The sequence below is a fragment of the Zygosaccharomyces rouxii genome, assembly GCF_000026365.1.
Source record: "Zygosaccharomyces rouxii strain CBS732 chromosome G complete sequence".
In the NCBI taxonomy this organism is placed as follows: domain Eukaryota; kingdom Fungi; phylum Ascomycota; class Saccharomycetes; order Saccharomycetales; family Saccharomycetaceae; genus Zygosaccharomyces; species Zygosaccharomyces rouxii.
In genome coordinates, this window is record NC_012996.1 from 832,784 (window position 1) to 848,164 (window position 15,381).

General features: G+C 39.0%; 8 protein-coding genes across 8 annotated transcripts; 3 read left to right on the forward strand and 5 right to left on the reverse strand.

Moving 5' to 3' along the window:
- Positions 1-45: 45 nt before the first annotated feature.
- Positions 46-813, reverse strand: SEN34 (tRNA splicing endonuclease subunit SEN34; the record flags this gene model as incomplete). Its single annotated transcript, XM_002498396.1, has 1 exon — positions 46-813. The coding sequence occupies one exon, from the start codon at positions 811-813 to the stop codon at positions 46-48; it is 768 nt and encodes a 255-aa protein (XP_002498441.1).
- Positions 814-1,654: 841 nt separating this feature from the next.
- On the forward strand, positions 1,655-5,047 carry PMC1 (calcium-transporting ATPase PMC1; the record flags this gene model as incomplete). Its single annotated transcript, XM_002498397.1, has 1 exon — positions 1,655-5,047. The coding sequence occupies one exon, from the start codon at positions 1,655-1,657 to the stop codon at positions 5,045-5,047; it is 3,393 nt and encodes a 1,130-aa protein (XP_002498442.1).
- A 625-nt stretch (positions 5,048-5,672) lies between these two features.
- COG7 (Golgi transport complex subunit COG7) lies at positions 5,673-6,506 on the reverse strand (the record flags this gene model as incomplete). Its single annotated transcript, XM_002498398.1, has 1 exon — positions 5,673-6,506. The coding sequence occupies one exon, from the start codon at positions 6,504-6,506 to the stop codon at positions 5,673-5,675; it is 834 nt and encodes a 277-aa protein (XP_002498443.1).
- Positions 6,507-6,718: 212 nt separating this feature from the next.
- RPN14 (Rpn14p) lies at positions 6,719-7,894 on the reverse strand (the record flags this gene model as incomplete). Its single annotated transcript, XM_002498399.1, has 1 exon — positions 6,719-7,894. One exon carries the CDS (start codon positions 7,892-7,894, stop codon positions 6,719-6,721), a length of 1,176 nt encoding a protein of 391 aa, XP_002498444.1.
- Positions 7,895-8,098: 204 nt separating this feature from the next.
- RFA1 (replication factor A subunit protein RFA1) lies at positions 8,099-9,946 on the forward strand (the record flags this gene model as incomplete). The annotated part of the gene is made up of 1 exon (XM_002498400.1): positions 8,099-9,946. The coding sequence occupies one exon, from the start codon at positions 8,099-8,101 to the stop codon at positions 9,944-9,946; it is 1,848 nt and encodes a 615-aa protein (XP_002498445.1).
- A 191-nt stretch (positions 9,947-10,137) lies between these two features.
- On the forward strand, positions 10,138-12,057 carry ZYRO0G10450g (uncharacterized protein; the record flags this gene model as incomplete). Its single annotated transcript, XM_002498401.1, has 1 exon — positions 10,138-12,057. One exon carries the CDS (start codon positions 10,138-10,140, stop codon positions 12,055-12,057), a length of 1,920 nt encoding a protein of 639 aa, XP_002498446.1.
- Positions 12,058-12,155: 98 nt separating this feature from the next.
- CDH1 (Cdh1p) lies at positions 12,156-13,838 on the reverse strand (the record flags this gene model as incomplete). Its single annotated transcript, XM_002498402.1, has 1 exon — positions 12,156-13,838. One exon carries the CDS (start codon positions 13,836-13,838, stop codon positions 12,156-12,158), a length of 1,683 nt encoding a protein of 560 aa, XP_002498447.1.
- A 213-nt stretch (positions 13,839-14,051) lies between these two features.
- On the reverse strand, positions 14,052-15,350 carry SWD1 (COMPASS subunit protein SWD1; the record flags this gene model as incomplete). The annotated part of the gene is made up of 1 exon (XM_002498403.1): positions 14,052-15,350. One exon carries the CDS (start codon positions 15,348-15,350, stop codon positions 14,052-14,054), a length of 1,299 nt encoding a protein of 432 aa, XP_002498448.1.
- Positions 15,351-15,381: the final 31 nt, after the last annotated feature.

Consider the following 15,381-nt stretch of genomic DNA (forward strand, 5'->3'; position numbering starts at 1 on the left):
AGTTTTGGCTCTTTTTTAAAAGAGCGAGCCGCTGATGTATGGTCTCTAACCGAAGCCGGCCCATTCGAAAGAATAGAACCTCGCTTCTTCTTCTCCCTTTGCCTCCACACAGCTGGCCACGTAGCTTTTCTTCACAGTAGTGGCCAAACGAGCGCCTGCGACCATTTGTAGGAAGTCCAAAGGTTCGTCATCTTCTAGGGGCTCACTGATGACTACATGAGAATGGAACCTTAGCGGGTCTCCGGGATAGACAACGTATTTTCCGCCGAACCTGCCGCCGGGGTGCACGGTGAATCCCATTTGTCGTAATTTTCGATACAATTTGTAATGACGAATTTGATCGGCGGTAGGATTTAATTCAGAGGAAGTATGTTCCGATTTTACGTCATCTTTTCTGGAATCGTGTGTCTGCATGAAAAGCGACCCTTCTAAAAGGTTTGAATCTCCCGGTTGGGGTTCGACACCAATGAGTCGTAATTTCCTAACATGGTTTTCCCATCTTTGCAACCGCTGTTGCTCAAAAGATTCCTGTACCCTTAAAGCAGATTGTTGCCCATGGATTTGACCGCTTTTCACATCTTTGGAAAAGTGCGGTAATCCACCACCAACAACGTTTACGTCCAACGGTGAGTCCCAAAGTAGCCATAGTAATTCTTCCATCATGAGTCGCAACGGGACCGATAAGAACACATTTTGTTGCGAAAGAGATGGGAGTGTCCCAGACAATACACCGACTATACCGTGTTGACGAAGTTGTCGTATATCATCTAAATTGAACACTAGCGGTGTTTCTCCGATAAGTACGATTCTCATTCAACAAGAAAAAAACCTGACAAAAATAACTGCAGCTGTAATATCTGGGGAAGCGGGGAGAGGGATAGATAAAGGGCAGTAATGAAGACAGATATGTGCAATGAGAAGCATCTGGTTTTCTTTCTTGGCTCTGAAAATCCTCGGAGTTCGTTTTTTACCTATCATGATCGACGGAACGGCATCTAGAGGACCAAGCACTGCCCTTTTTGGCCCCTCCTCTCTTGACGGCCAGTGGCGCAGCAGCAGCATTTGAGGAATCGGTGGAGACAAGATTAAGGGATATGGACCGTTAGGCAGACGCTAGGCGGACGCTAGGCGGAAACTAATAAGTTGTAAGCTGGGCTGTCGCTGGCTGCTGGCACTGTTGGCAGCGGCGCTGCCACCAGTGCTGCAGCTGCTGCAACTGCTACAGCTGCCCAGAATTGTTATGCGCCGAGAAAACCGACCGATGTACCGTGCGCCATTGATGGAGCGACGGCAAATGGAAAATAATAACGTAAAAAAGAAGGCGCCAAAAACCAATTTAACGGACTGACGTGCCTCAGGGAAGTTTGGCTAAGCCTCTTTGAAAAAGTTGCGCAAGGGTCCAATCTAAATAGTGTTGCAACACGTCTTGCCCTTATAAGACCCTGGTCGGCCATCTTTGATGAAGAATTTCTAGTCAGGTTAGACTGAAGTCGTCTTGGAAACTATAGAAGGGAAGGAGTAAGTAAGGGGAGAGCTTTAAAAATTTACGTTAAAGAATTGACAAGTGAACTGAACTGAAGTAAACCGAATTGAAGTGAACTGAAAGAAACAATAGTAGTGGTAAAAGAAGAAAATTAAAAATATATTCTGAAGTATGGGGTTTTCAGTCACCGCTGGGCAATTGGCCGGTATGTATGAGCCCAAATCATTGGCTAAGTTTGGTCAATTGTTTGATGAAGAACCGGCCAAGTTGTATGAAAAATTACAAACAGATAAGGAACAAGGTATATCTGATGCAAGTACGGAATCAGAAAGGTACAAGTGTTTTAATGATAATAGAGTTCCCGAAAGACCACCGAAGACATTTCTAGCATTAGCTTGGGAAGCATTTAATGATAAGACAATGTTACTTTTAACAGCAGCCGCTATAGTGTCACTTATACTTGGTCTTTATGAGGCATTGACGCAACCACCGGAATATGATCCAGATGGTAATAAAATCCCAAGAGTTGATTGGATTGAAGGTGTTGCTATTATGTTAGCAGTTGTTGTTGTTGTGTTAGTTGGTGCATCCAATGACTATCAGAAGGAGAAACAATTTTTAGAATTAAATCGAAAGAAAGAAGATCGTCAAGTGGTAGTTTATCGTAACGGTGAAGAACAATTAGTTGGTGTACATGATTTACTGGTTGGTGATTTAATGCATCTACAAACCGGTGAGGTTGTACCGGCAGATTGTATTCTTGTGGATGGTAACTGTGAAGTTGATGAATCTACAGTTACGGGTGAAACTGATGCAATTAAGGTTGCACCTTTGGAACAAGTTTGGAAACGTTACGTTAAAGCTATTCATGGTAATGGTAATGGTAATGGGGATAGTAGCAGTAATAATATCGATCCGGAAGCGGCCGATTGTATGTTAATTTCCGGTTCAAAACTTATCTCAGGACTCGGGAAAGCTGTTGTTACAGCTGTTGGTGTTAATTCTGTTCACGGTAAGACTATGATGTCATTAAAGACAGAAACGGAATCGACACCTTTGCAGGAACGTTTAAGTGAATTATCAGATAGTATTTCCGTGTTTGGGTGCGCTTCGGCTATCATATTGTTTCTTGTACTCTTCATTCAGTTTTTGTTTGACATTAGAGAAGGTGGTAGATTAGCAGACCTGCCAGCTGCAAAACGAGGTTCGCAATTTATGAGTATCCTTATTACATCTATCACAGTTATCGTTGTTGCTGTTCCTGAAGGTTTACCTCTGGCGGTAACTCTATCATTAGCATTTGCCACAACAAGAATGACGAAGGATGGTAATTTAGTTAGAGTGTTAAGTGCTTGTGAAACTATGGGATCTGCGACAGCTGTTTGTTCAGATAAAACTGGTACTTTAACGGAAAATAGAATGACTGTTGTTAAAGGTTATATGGGGTCAGCTGAATTTGATGAAAATAATGAAAATAATGAGTCTACCATTAAAAGTTTACTGGAAGGAGAAATTTCTGATGATATTAAAAAAGATGTTATGACTAACATAGTATTAAATTCAACAGCTTTTGAAAATAAAAGGTTTCAAGAACAACAGCAACATCGACAACAACGAGAAGATCAGAGATTACGTGGTCATACTAGTGATAATCCTTTTTCTTCTATATTAACCAGGGGTAGGAGTCGCCTTCAAAAGTTATTACATGGTGGTGATGATGATGATTTATCAGCTTCTCAAGCAAACAGTGTGGAAGAACCATATATTGGTTCAAAGACTGAAACTGCTCTCTTAACGATGGCCAACAAAAACTTTGGGCTAGATAATCTAAAAGAATGGCGTAAAAATCATAAAGGTCATTTCAATATCGCCAAAATCGTCCAAGTGATTCCTTTTGAAAGTTCTAGAAAATGGGGTGGTATCGTAGTCAAGTATGAAGGGGAGAAGAATTATAGATTTTTCGTTAAAGGTGCCGCTGAAATTTTATTCAGTAGATCTCTTTACTATAGAAATTCGGATGGATCAGTAGCTAAGTTGGATGGACAAAGTAGGCAAACTATTGATGAACACATTCAAGGATTGGCTTCTAATGCATTAAGAGCTATCTCTATTGCACATAAGGATTTAAATTATGAAGGTTCATGGCCTCCAGAAAATATTACGAGTGATGAACCAGGCGAAGCTTTACCAGAGAAATTGTTTGGTGAAGTGGTAAATGAAAAGAGTCAAGATGGTCTGGTGCTGGATGCATTGGTTGGTATTCAAGATCCGTTACGTCCAGGTGTGAAAAATTCTATTGAACAATGTCAGAAGGCAGGTGTTACTATACGGATGGTCACTGGTGATAATGTAACTACGGCAAGGGCTATTGCTAGAAATTGTAACATTTTAAATGAAGAGGATTGGGTCGATTCTGATTGTGCTATGGAGGGCCCCAAATTTCGCGAACTTTCTAATGATGAACGTGTAAAGATTTTACCTAAATTAAGAGTGTTAGCACGTTCTTCACCTGAGGATAAGAAAATTTTAGTAGCTACTTTAAAGCAAATGGGTGATGTGGTTGCCTCTACCGGTGACGGTACTAATGATGCACCTGCCCTTAAGATGGCCGATGTTGGATTTTCCATGGGGATTGCTGGTACTGAAGTTGCAAGAGAGGCTTCTGATATTATTCTAATGACAGACGATTTCTCAGCTATCGTGAATGCTATCAAGTGGGGGCGTTGCGTTTCTGGTTCTATCAAGAAATTTATTCAATTTCAATTGACAGTCAACGTAACGGCGGTCGTCCTTACTTTTATCTCGTCGGTGACTACTGGTAAATCCGTTCTAACTGCTGTGCAATTATTATGGGTCAATTTGATTATGGATACTCTGGCCGCATTAGCATTGGCTACTGATAGACCAGATAAGAATATCATGGATAGGAAACCCATAGGTCGTCAAGCGCCTTTGATCTCCGTTTCTTCTTGGAAAATGATCATGTGCCAGTCTTTTTGGCAGCTTGTGATTACATTGACTTTGACTTATAGATCCGGTCAAATTTTCTTTGGTCGTGAGGCTACAGGCCATGAGAAACAAATTCTTAATGCATGTACTTTTAACACATTTGTTTGGTTGCAGTTCTTTACTTTATTCGTTTCTAGGAAATTGGACGAAGCGGATGGTATTAAGGATTGGAGAAAGAGAATTTCAAGAGAAAATCTTGATTTCTTCCAGGATTTGGGCAGAAATGGATACTTCTTGGGCGTTATGGCGGTGATTGGGCTCTTCCAAGTGTTCATTATGAAATTTGGTGGTGTTGCATTTTCTATTGCAGAACAAACTCCTTCCATGTGGGCATGTGCCATTTTAACCTCTCTTTTGGCAATTCCTGTTGGTGCATTAGTGAGAATTTGTCCTGATGAAGTAGCACTTGCGATCTATCCAAAAAGATTCATTGGCCTTGTGTGGTACATTTGCACACTTGGCTTCTTCAAGAAAAACGCCCAGAAAGGTTTGCACGATGATGAGGAATCTTTGCTTGGTGAAGCTCAGGAGGAATCCTCAATTTCCACAAGATAAGATAATTATCTTTAATGCATCTAAAGATCTGAAAAGATCTTTCTCTTTTTGTTATTACTATTATTCTCATTCTCTTCCTCTAGCGCTGTTTTGTCATCTTTACGAGTAATTCTTATCTTTAATTGGGGATATAATTGATAGTGATAATAATGTTTATGATCGGTAAATGGAAGAGGGAAACTAAAATGCATGAGCATTTGAAATAAAAAAAAAAAAAAAAAAATGGGAAGAATGAATCGGTATGACATAAAATCGAAGCGTTAAGAATTTCTGAGTCAAGAGGGGAGGTTCAGGAAGATGGCGACGGAAGTCTTTCGTTAGCATTTCCATTTAAGTGTTGAACTCATATTTGACTCGATTGCCGCATTTCCTTACGTCGTGTTTTTACAGAGGTTTTAATTGGCACTGTGTATAATGTTCTTAATCAAGAGCTTGGGGTAATATCAATAATAAATAATAAATAAACATGTTGTAATATTCTCGTATCAATGGCTGTTCTTTAAATTTTTCGTTATATTTACATTCCGATTAACGTTTTGGTCCTAACACTTCGCTGTTAGTGTGATACATATATTTAATGTATTTGAAGTGACTAAACAGAGCAAGTCATAAAAGATATTTATCGTTAATTTAATTCACCACCAATATCCTTAGCACTTAGGTATTCATTTGTTCTCTTTCTAATTCCATCTACAAATTGTGAATAAACAGGATTAAATTTATGCAAACCTTGAAACAATGGTTTTAATTCAGTAAAAAGATCAATTCTTTTCAGGAGATCCTCATCTTTCTCCATAACAGTTTCTTTATTGGTAGCTTCCGTGAATGATTGACTAATGGTTTCCTCTAAAGTTTGTAACGAATCTCTAAATTCTCCGACAGTGATTGATGACCCATTCTCATTCTTGACATTTGTTTTACTCTTATCATTAGTAGCAGTCGATATGGTTAGGATAGTTTTAATTTGATTAAACAAATTTAGTACTTTATGCAGCCTTGTCTTAATTTTCTCCAAATTTCTTAATTGATTCACGATATCGCTACTCGATTCATAGTTGTTATCTAATTCGTCCAATTGACCATTAATTTTTGCCATATCCCCTTCTAAAACCCTTACAGCACTACTAAGTGTATCCAAATAGTATTCCAGTTTAGATGAGCCCACTGCAGATACTGACGTGGAATCATTATCAGCGGCATCCATTTTAACGGTCCAAGTACCTGGTAAAGTTTCTGACAGCTTTTCCAACTTTTGAATAGTCATTTCCAATTCTTTAGTCAAATTTTTGGTGTAAAAATCGAATCGTGATAATAGTGACGAGGATGTAGCTTGCACTTGGGATATGTCCTTATTAGCAGCGTTCGAAAGTAAAATGTCTACGAAGGCATGAGGGACAAAACCTTCATCAAAAAACATCTCTAAAATCTCATCTTCACCAGAAACAGAAGCATCGGACATCCTTCAGGCAGCAACACTGGTTCGCGACGGTCCTTATGTACTCTATATGTTCTGTACTTTCTTCAAAGAGGCGTGATGATCGCACCTATGATGAACTCGCGAACTAATGTTCTAAACATAATCAGAAAACCATGTAATAATAAATACTATGATATATAAGCTTCACTAGTATTACTACTACCATATCTATAAGTACAACTACAAGTTCTTGCTCAACACTGAAAACGCACGCAGAGTCCCCAATTGCCGACAGCTATTATACTCTTGTTATTTGGAGTCGCGACGAATTGGGCTACCTGACAATCGTTAGCCACAAGGAAGGTTGGTGCTTCAGCAATGATGTTTCCTTCTGGCAATTGAACATCCAGTTTTATAGCAGTATCTACCCCTGATGATACATATAGGGCATTTGAGTGGTAATAAATATGATTTATTGATATGCCTTCGTTAATTAATACATGATCCACTGGTTTATCAGGTTTCCTCAAATCCCATTGAGCCAATGCACCATTGGAATAACCTGCATATAGATAATTCTGCTCATTAGGAATTCTAGTCAAAGTGTTACAGCTTGACATAAAAAAGCTCGGTAATTGAGTAACTTGATTTTTGTTGAATAAATCGTAAACTGTAATGACACCTGAATTATGACCCGCTAGAACAGTCTTACCCTCTGTACCAAATTCTAAAGCATTAGAGCCACGAGGTGATACAACATCTGAGGATTTATTCAAGGCTAGAGTATTAATACCATCCAGTGGGTTTTCTCTCCTGAAAAAAGTATGAACCGCCAAACCTGATCCAGTTTCCCAAAGTTTTACAGTCCCATCCTGTGATGATGATACAAAATTACGACCTCTTTCAACCATGCAAGCATCTGTAATTTGTGATTTATGGCCTTCGAAAGTTCTTGGATTCGATTCATCGGCTAATGACCATATTTTCAATCTCATATCTGTAGAACCTGAAAGTAGTACTTGTCCACTGGGGAAAAATTTCAAACATGTAATTTCATCTAGATGTGCTTCTCTTATATGATGTTGCAATGATGGACTTGAATCAAATACTCTAATATTACCATCAGAGTCGCCTAGTGCAAATTGAGTGGTTGGTTGATCAACTGCATCAATGCATGTCCATCTATCCTGTACCACATTAGCATAATTACCTTCTTTAACACGAAATTTATATTTTCTACCGTCTAATTCCACTGAGTACAGTTTGCTACCAATTTGAACGAAATTATTATGCTCCCCAGTGTTAAGCCTATATTCTTTAACATGTTCCAAACTTTCATCTACATTGATGTAAAAATCACCATCATCTTCAGCATCAATAAGATCAGCAAAATCTGGCTGAATGTGACACACAGGAACAGTCTTGACCATTCTTATTAAATCATAAAATGTGGAAACAGACCCACTTCCTGGAATGTATTATTTGTATTTCGCTATTACTATTAACCTTAACTTATTTCATCTCATCGGTGTGACGCGAGACATGTAAGAAAAGAACACCAGAAGTTGACTAAAAGTTAACCAACTTCAGTTCACTTTGACCAGTTAGTATCAAAAGCTAACGCTTTTCAATCAATGAGTGACGTTCAGTTATCAAGAGGTGATTTTCACCTCATCTTTACAAGTCAAAAGAGATATGATAATCCTGTCGATGGTGTTTACCAAGTCTACAATATAAGAAAGTCTGAAGCTGGTAATAGTAATAGAAAGAATCTTATTATGATTTCTGATGGTGTTTATCACATGAAGGCATTGATGAGAAATAAAGCTGCTGCAAAGTTAGATTCACTCGAGTTACAAAGAGGAGATGTCATTTGTGTTACAGTTGCAGAGCCGGCAATCGTTAAGGAAAAGGGTAAATATGTCTTATTAGTTGATGATTTCGACTTAGTTCAATCAGGATTGGCTTTATTCAATTCTTCAAGTGAATTTTTGGATCATTATTTCGCAGCAAATCCAAATGAGACTCTCAGAGACGATACCGGCAATCGTAGTGGTGCCACCTCTACAGCAAGTGGCGAACCCAATAACACGCCCAAACCGCAACAAGCTAAACCCAATACCGGCAGTAATTTTCCAATGGGGTCGGGTTCTCAAAAATCGAGACCAATCTTTGCCATCGAACAACTTTCACCATATCAAAACATTTGGACTATCAAGGCAAGAGTCTCTTATAAAGGTGATATTAAGACTTGGCACAATCAGAGAGGGGATGGTAAACTTTTGAATTTGAACTTCTTAGATACTTCTGGTGAAATTAGAGGTACTGCATTTAATGATAATGCAACTAAGTTCAACGAAATTTTACAAGAGGGTAAAGTTTACTTTCTATCAAAGGCAAGATTGCAACCTGCAAAACCACAATTTTCCAACTTACCTCATCCATATGAGTTGATGTTGGATAGAGATACAGTCGTGGAAGAATGTTTAGATGCAAGTGATGTACCCAAGACTCATTTCAGTTTTATTAAACTCAATACAATTCAAAATCAAGAGGCTAACTCTACTGTAGATGTATTGGGCATTATCCAAACAGTTAATCCTCATTTTGAATTAATTTCGAGAGCTGGTAAAAGGTTTGATCGTCGTGATATTACTATCGTTGATGATTCGGAATATTCAATAGCTGTTGGATTATGGAACCAACAGGCAGTGGATTTTAATTTGCCTGAAGGTTCTGTCGTAGCTATCAAGTCAGTACGTGTTACTGATTTCGGTGGTAAATCTTTGTCCATGGGATTTACAAGTACAATGATTCCAAATCCTGAAATTCCGGAAGCTTATTCTTTGAAAGGTTGGTTCGATAATACAGGCCGTAACCTGCAATACCATTCTTTAAAAGAGGAAGTTAATGAGACCAACTCAACCACTAATCTGGTTAAATACATCAGTGAACGCACTACCATTGCAACCGCTCAAGCTCAAAACTTGGGTAGAAACGAAAAGGGTGATTTCTTTAGTATTAAAGCTGCTGTCAGCTTTTTGAAAGTGGACAATTTTGCATATCCTGCCTGTCTCAACGAGAATTGTAACAAGAAAGTAATAGAACAACCAGATCAAACTTGGAGATGCGAGAAATGTGATACCAATCATCCTTCCCCAGATTGGAGATACTTGCTAACCATCTCTGTATTGGATGAAACTGGTCAATTATGGTTAACCCTTTTCAACGATCAAGCAAAACAACTACTGAAAGTCGAAGCTAGCGAATTGGTCTTGTTGAAAGAAAGCGATCCTACCGCCTTCAGTAAAATTACACAGAGTCTTCAAATGAATCAGTACAGTTTCAGAATAAGAGCTCGTGAAGATAACTACAACAATCAGTCAAGAATAAGGTATACCGTTTCTAATCTGCATAATATTAACTACAAGGCAGAAGCCGACTTTTTGGCTGAGCAATTGACGCAGTCGCTTCTCGAATGAATCTGACTATTGAATATATAGCTCATACCGTCTCCTGAGTATTTCTTTTGTTTTAGTTGTTTTATATTTTAAAATTTGTGGATGGCCTTTATATTTCGTATCCTTGTAGCTTTTGATAATTGAGTAGTGCCAAGAGAACAACGAAGTAATATCGATAGGCTAAAAACCCCTGTAAGGACAAAGTACGATGAATGCAGCGACAAAAAATTAGACGCCACAGAGCTATTAAATCTTGCCGCTACTGTTATGTGCACAAGCTGAAATGTAACAAGGCATTACCTTGTTACACTTGTTCAACTATGAATACTACGTCAGAATGCATATATGGATTCAACAAAAATGACAACAACTCTGAAGAAATAAAAGCAGATAATAAATCAAATGAAAAATCTTCTAGGCCTCTGACCACCCGTGGAATTGATAAGACACCCAAAGGTACATTAGTTTACAGGTCGAAGTATTTTTATCCGTTTTTTGCCAATTCGATCAATGATAGAGTTCTTAGCTCTCATGCATATGGTCTTCTTTCACCATCCCAAAAATTTAAAAGGAATGAAATTACTAAATTCAACAGATTTACAAATCCACTTGATAGTATCGAAGATGCGTTAGCTCTTTTACCGCCTTCAAGGGAAACTGCATTGAGTCAAGTGGAGACTTATTTCGATTCAGTCCATCCTATAATCCCCATACTGAGCAAATCAAAAATTATGAATGCCTTGCAGACAATAAAAAATACTGACAACGACCAAGAAAACATTAATGTGCCCAATTTACTGTTAATCATGGCACTATTCTTTTGTTCTTCGTACGCGGCAGTAGCATCAGGTGTGATTCCCGACTTATTATTATGCAACAAATATTATGCTGGTTACAGGCTTCTTTTAGAAATTTCCGAGTTCCCCCTACGTCCTCAATTAGAGTCCTTGAAAGCATTCACTATCGTTAATTTTGTTATCGACCCAAATATGGTTGACGCTACGGCCTATTCAAGTATGCTAGTTCGAATGGGACAACAGTTAGGATTGCACAAGATGGAGGATATTCAATCGAAGTTACTATGGGGTTACCTTTTATACATAGAGGGTTCAGCATCGGTTGTTAGTGGATTCCCATATTTCACTCCGGGAAATTTGGCAACCGAAACTATATCACCTACTCCTGAATCAAAGGACCAGAATGGATTATCCGCGGCATACACCATAGGGAGATGGAAAGTAAATGCAGTTTTTAGAAATGTGATGGATCTAAGTGGACGACAAACCATTTCAGAGTCTGATTTCCTATCGACTAAGAAGCAAATCGAGAAACTGTACGATGAGATCTTAGAGATCAACGACATTTTACGGATTGAATTCCCTACTTACTTCACTTATTTGACAAGTACCCTCCTAGTATTTCTTTATCGCTTGCATCTCAGACATACGGCACTCTCATATTGGCAGTCCCGAAAGGACAAGCTTTTACAAAAGACAGACAATCAGGTGAACTCAGCTCAACCGATAGACATAACAAGCTCCCTTACAACCCGTCACATTTATGGTGATGATGTGGTTCACCTATCATTATTATTACTATTCCATACTTACGAAAGATTGGTACAGGAGAATACCGCTAAGTTCGTATGGTATACACGGGGGTCAACAGTCATGCAATATCTGTTTGTGGTCATCAAAGATCTTTATCAAAATGAATTGAAGCCATGTGAGCTAAACAGTTTTTCAGAGCCGCTGAAGAAGACAGTGAATACCGATATTGAAGAAATTTTGAAAAGAGACGACGTCTTTTTCAAATTCGTTCTTATTGATCATGTCATTGGTTTATTAGAATTGAAACTAGCGGCCCTATGGAATGACGAAGATCTATACAAATTCATTCTGGTTAAAGCCATAAAGGAAAAGGTATGGCAGGTCTTTAGAACTCAGTTGGGACACAATAAAAACAGAATAGAAGAAGTATCAAAGTGCAAACTGTTTGTAAGTGGTGAAAAACATCTACAAAATCTCAAAAGTATTAATTTTGAAGATTATATAGACAATTGGGAATCCGATATCGTCCTCCTTGAGATGAATAAAATTTTGGTAAATTGGATTGACGATTTACAAGGTTAATGAATACATAAATAAATTAATTTAAGTCATAAAGTCCAGATCGTATCGTGTAATTTTGGTATTACTAGCATCTTATTTTATTTTACTTTTCCCTTTCCTCATCTGATCTGATTAAAGGCGCTAAAAATGACAGAATCCGGCTTGGCTTTCACTTTAGGCTTATCAAAGATCTTCCAGTACCTAAGAGTCTCATCACCAGCACCAGAAACAACCGTAGTTCCATCTGCAGATAAAGTCAAATGCAGTACTCTGAAACTGTGGCCCTTCAGTATCGCCACGGGATCCATAGTTGGAAAATCCCAAAGGGTGAGATTATACCTTGAGTAACCATGAGAGGTTAAAATTTCATCTGTATTCTTTGACCATACCATATTACAAACCTGAGATCCCGTATCCACATCACTAATCTTCTGAGAGGTGTTTACATTCCAAACTTTAAGCCGCCTATCAGCAGTACCACCGCCGGAACCTAAAACTCCTCTTTTATGTGGCGACCATGCCATAGCTTTCACGGCTGCCGTATGTTCGTTAAATGTCAACACGGGATTCCTAGCAGTAGAGTCGTAGACGAATAGCATATTATCATTACCACCTGATGCCAACTTATTATCATCCACATTCCATTTCAAGCCACAGACTTCTTGTGTATGTGCTTCGATACGTTCAAAATAAGAATCTGGTATACGGACGTCTCTATGTAATATACGCCTATCTCGGCTTCCCGACGTCAAAACGTAATTATTCCATGAGAGACAAGCAACTCTGTCCATGTGTCCTGACAAGGTTCGTATGCACTTCTTTTTAACCACGTCATAAATTTCAACCAAACCGTTACCTTGACCTACGGCCAAGTGAGAGCCAGCCCCCACCCAGCTTAAACTAGTGTACTCGTTTTCAGTATCACAAAGATGAAGAACGTCACCCGTAGCATTGTCCGCTAAAAAAATGGATTTACCTAATGCTACTGCCAACATATCGGTTGAAGACCAATCTATGAGATCGTAATAAAAATCATCCGCTAGGGAAGGTGCATCCAGCACTCTATAGGGGATTTTGGCAATCTGTCTAAATTGTTTACCAGGTGACAGTAACAGTTGCTTTGAGTCGGGACGGACAGAAGAGCTAGTGTCGAAGAATTGTGATTGCATCATAGAGGCCGTAGAAGGCCTAGTACCCGTTCTTTCCCTATAAGTTAAAAGACTAGCGCCCCTAATGGCATTACTGGAAGGTCTGAATAACTCTTCAGAATGGGAATGCAAACCTCGATGAGGCGTCACAGGAGCCGATTGAACTTGACTATCTACATCAACACTATCTGGAGGCGTCGTCGGAGCTTCTTCCTCAATCGGTTCATTTAAGTTGACTCGAGAAGGCCTCGTGTTCTTGATACGATCTATACTACTTTCATTTCCTACTGCATCCCTTGAAAGCTTTTCTCCAAATAATTCATTCTTTAAGACTGCATCAAAAGTTTCATGTGCTTGCATCTCCCTCTGTAACTCCACTTGATCCTCTGATATAGATGGCGGCGCAGGTGGTAAACTAGCAACGCTACCAATTGAAGCCATTGTATTAAGATCAATTTCTGTACGACTGGGAATAAAACGATCACCATAGGCTGCTGACCCCGTTATCCTCGACCTTCTTGTCGGCGAAGACATTAATGAAGACGACGAAGAGCTCCCCAGCGGTCGTTTCGTAACCCTATTGTTGTCAGCATTTTTCAACGGGGAAGACGACGGAGTATTATTAATGAACGGATTTCCTGAATAACCTGCCATCTATCTGGTAAATATATCTCCCCAAACCGATCTCCTCAAACACCACCTGTGGTTCCTTAGATTTGAGACTAGGGCTTTGAGCTCTTGTAGTTTTAATGTGTATCTTCCTAATTACTGTCAGGATTTGCTTTTCTTCAATAAGAAATTCGTCGTCAAAGTGATCACTCTAATTCGTCCATAGTGATAATAATGCATTTAGAAATACATGGTTCACTAATCTTGTGCCAGTTTAGCCGCCTTGAGGGTCAGTATACGTTCGTAATCCGTCGGAATAGTGAATTGAGCGACTAACAAATCATTACCTCTAACGTCAAATTGTTCTCTAGTTCTTAAATCGATATCAACTTCTTCTGCTTGATTTAACTCTTCTTGTTGCTCTAATTCATCGATTTGATCAAATTCATCTTCTTTTTCCCGATAATCCACATTCTCCTCCACTTCTTCGAAATCTGGAGCTAAAGCACTCCATTTGGGGGCGATTACTATGGACCAGATGTAAACATCACCAGATTCAAGACCATTACTAGCAATGAACATTTTGTAGAAATTCCAATCAATGTCCATCAATTCCTCTTCAGAACCTTCCAAAACACGAACTAGGGTACCTGAACTAGTTTCCCAAAGATACAATTCGTGCGCGGATGAACCATGCGTAGAGGCCACAAGATATTCCGCAGCTTTATTACTGAAAAAAATACTATTCCACTGTAACTTGTTAATCACATCCTGGTACTTGTGTTCTAATTCCAATTCTACAGAGGAGCGATCCGCGGTTAACGTAAAAGCATACTGTCTAATGGATCTATCTGAACAATTAACAGCGATCTTATCACCTTGTTGAGATACAATGACATGTTTAATATTGGCATTGGCCACCTTCAGACCTTTCAGCATTTGAGCGACATTCGATTCACTTTCTCCTTTGCAAAGTTGATACACATTGATCCAACCTTTAGAAGTCCCCGTAAAAATGATATCAGAAAATTTTGTATGAACAGTGGAAGTCAAAACGTACCCATGATCATCATTATTTTCATTTCCGTGTAATGTTCGTACCAGCGGTTGATCATGGGCAAAATAAATTAAAAATGCACTACTCTCTTCTAAAACCGTTACCACACAAGTAAATTGATCTGCATTTACCCATTGGCAATTCCAAATGGGAGAATCAAAACGAACTTGTTTCAAAGGTTGTCCGGCGCTAGCTAGGTCCCATAATTTTACAGACCAGTCCCTCGAGCCTGTTAATAGATACTTCCCATCTGATGACCATGAAATTGACTGTACAGATCTCATATGTGCCCCCATTTTATTCCCCAATACACAGATGGGTCTAAAAGTATCCATATCGTAGATTATCACACCTCCATTTGAACAACCTAGCGCTAAATAGTCACCACGGGGGCTAAAACGAACACATTCGGTGTGCAAAGGGTTCTCCAAACTGTGTGTAAGCTTGTCAGGATACTCCTTAAGAACAGAAAAGGGATCCTGAAGTAACAAATTGGTCATTTGAACTTCTTATTCTTCCTGTTATTCTTGA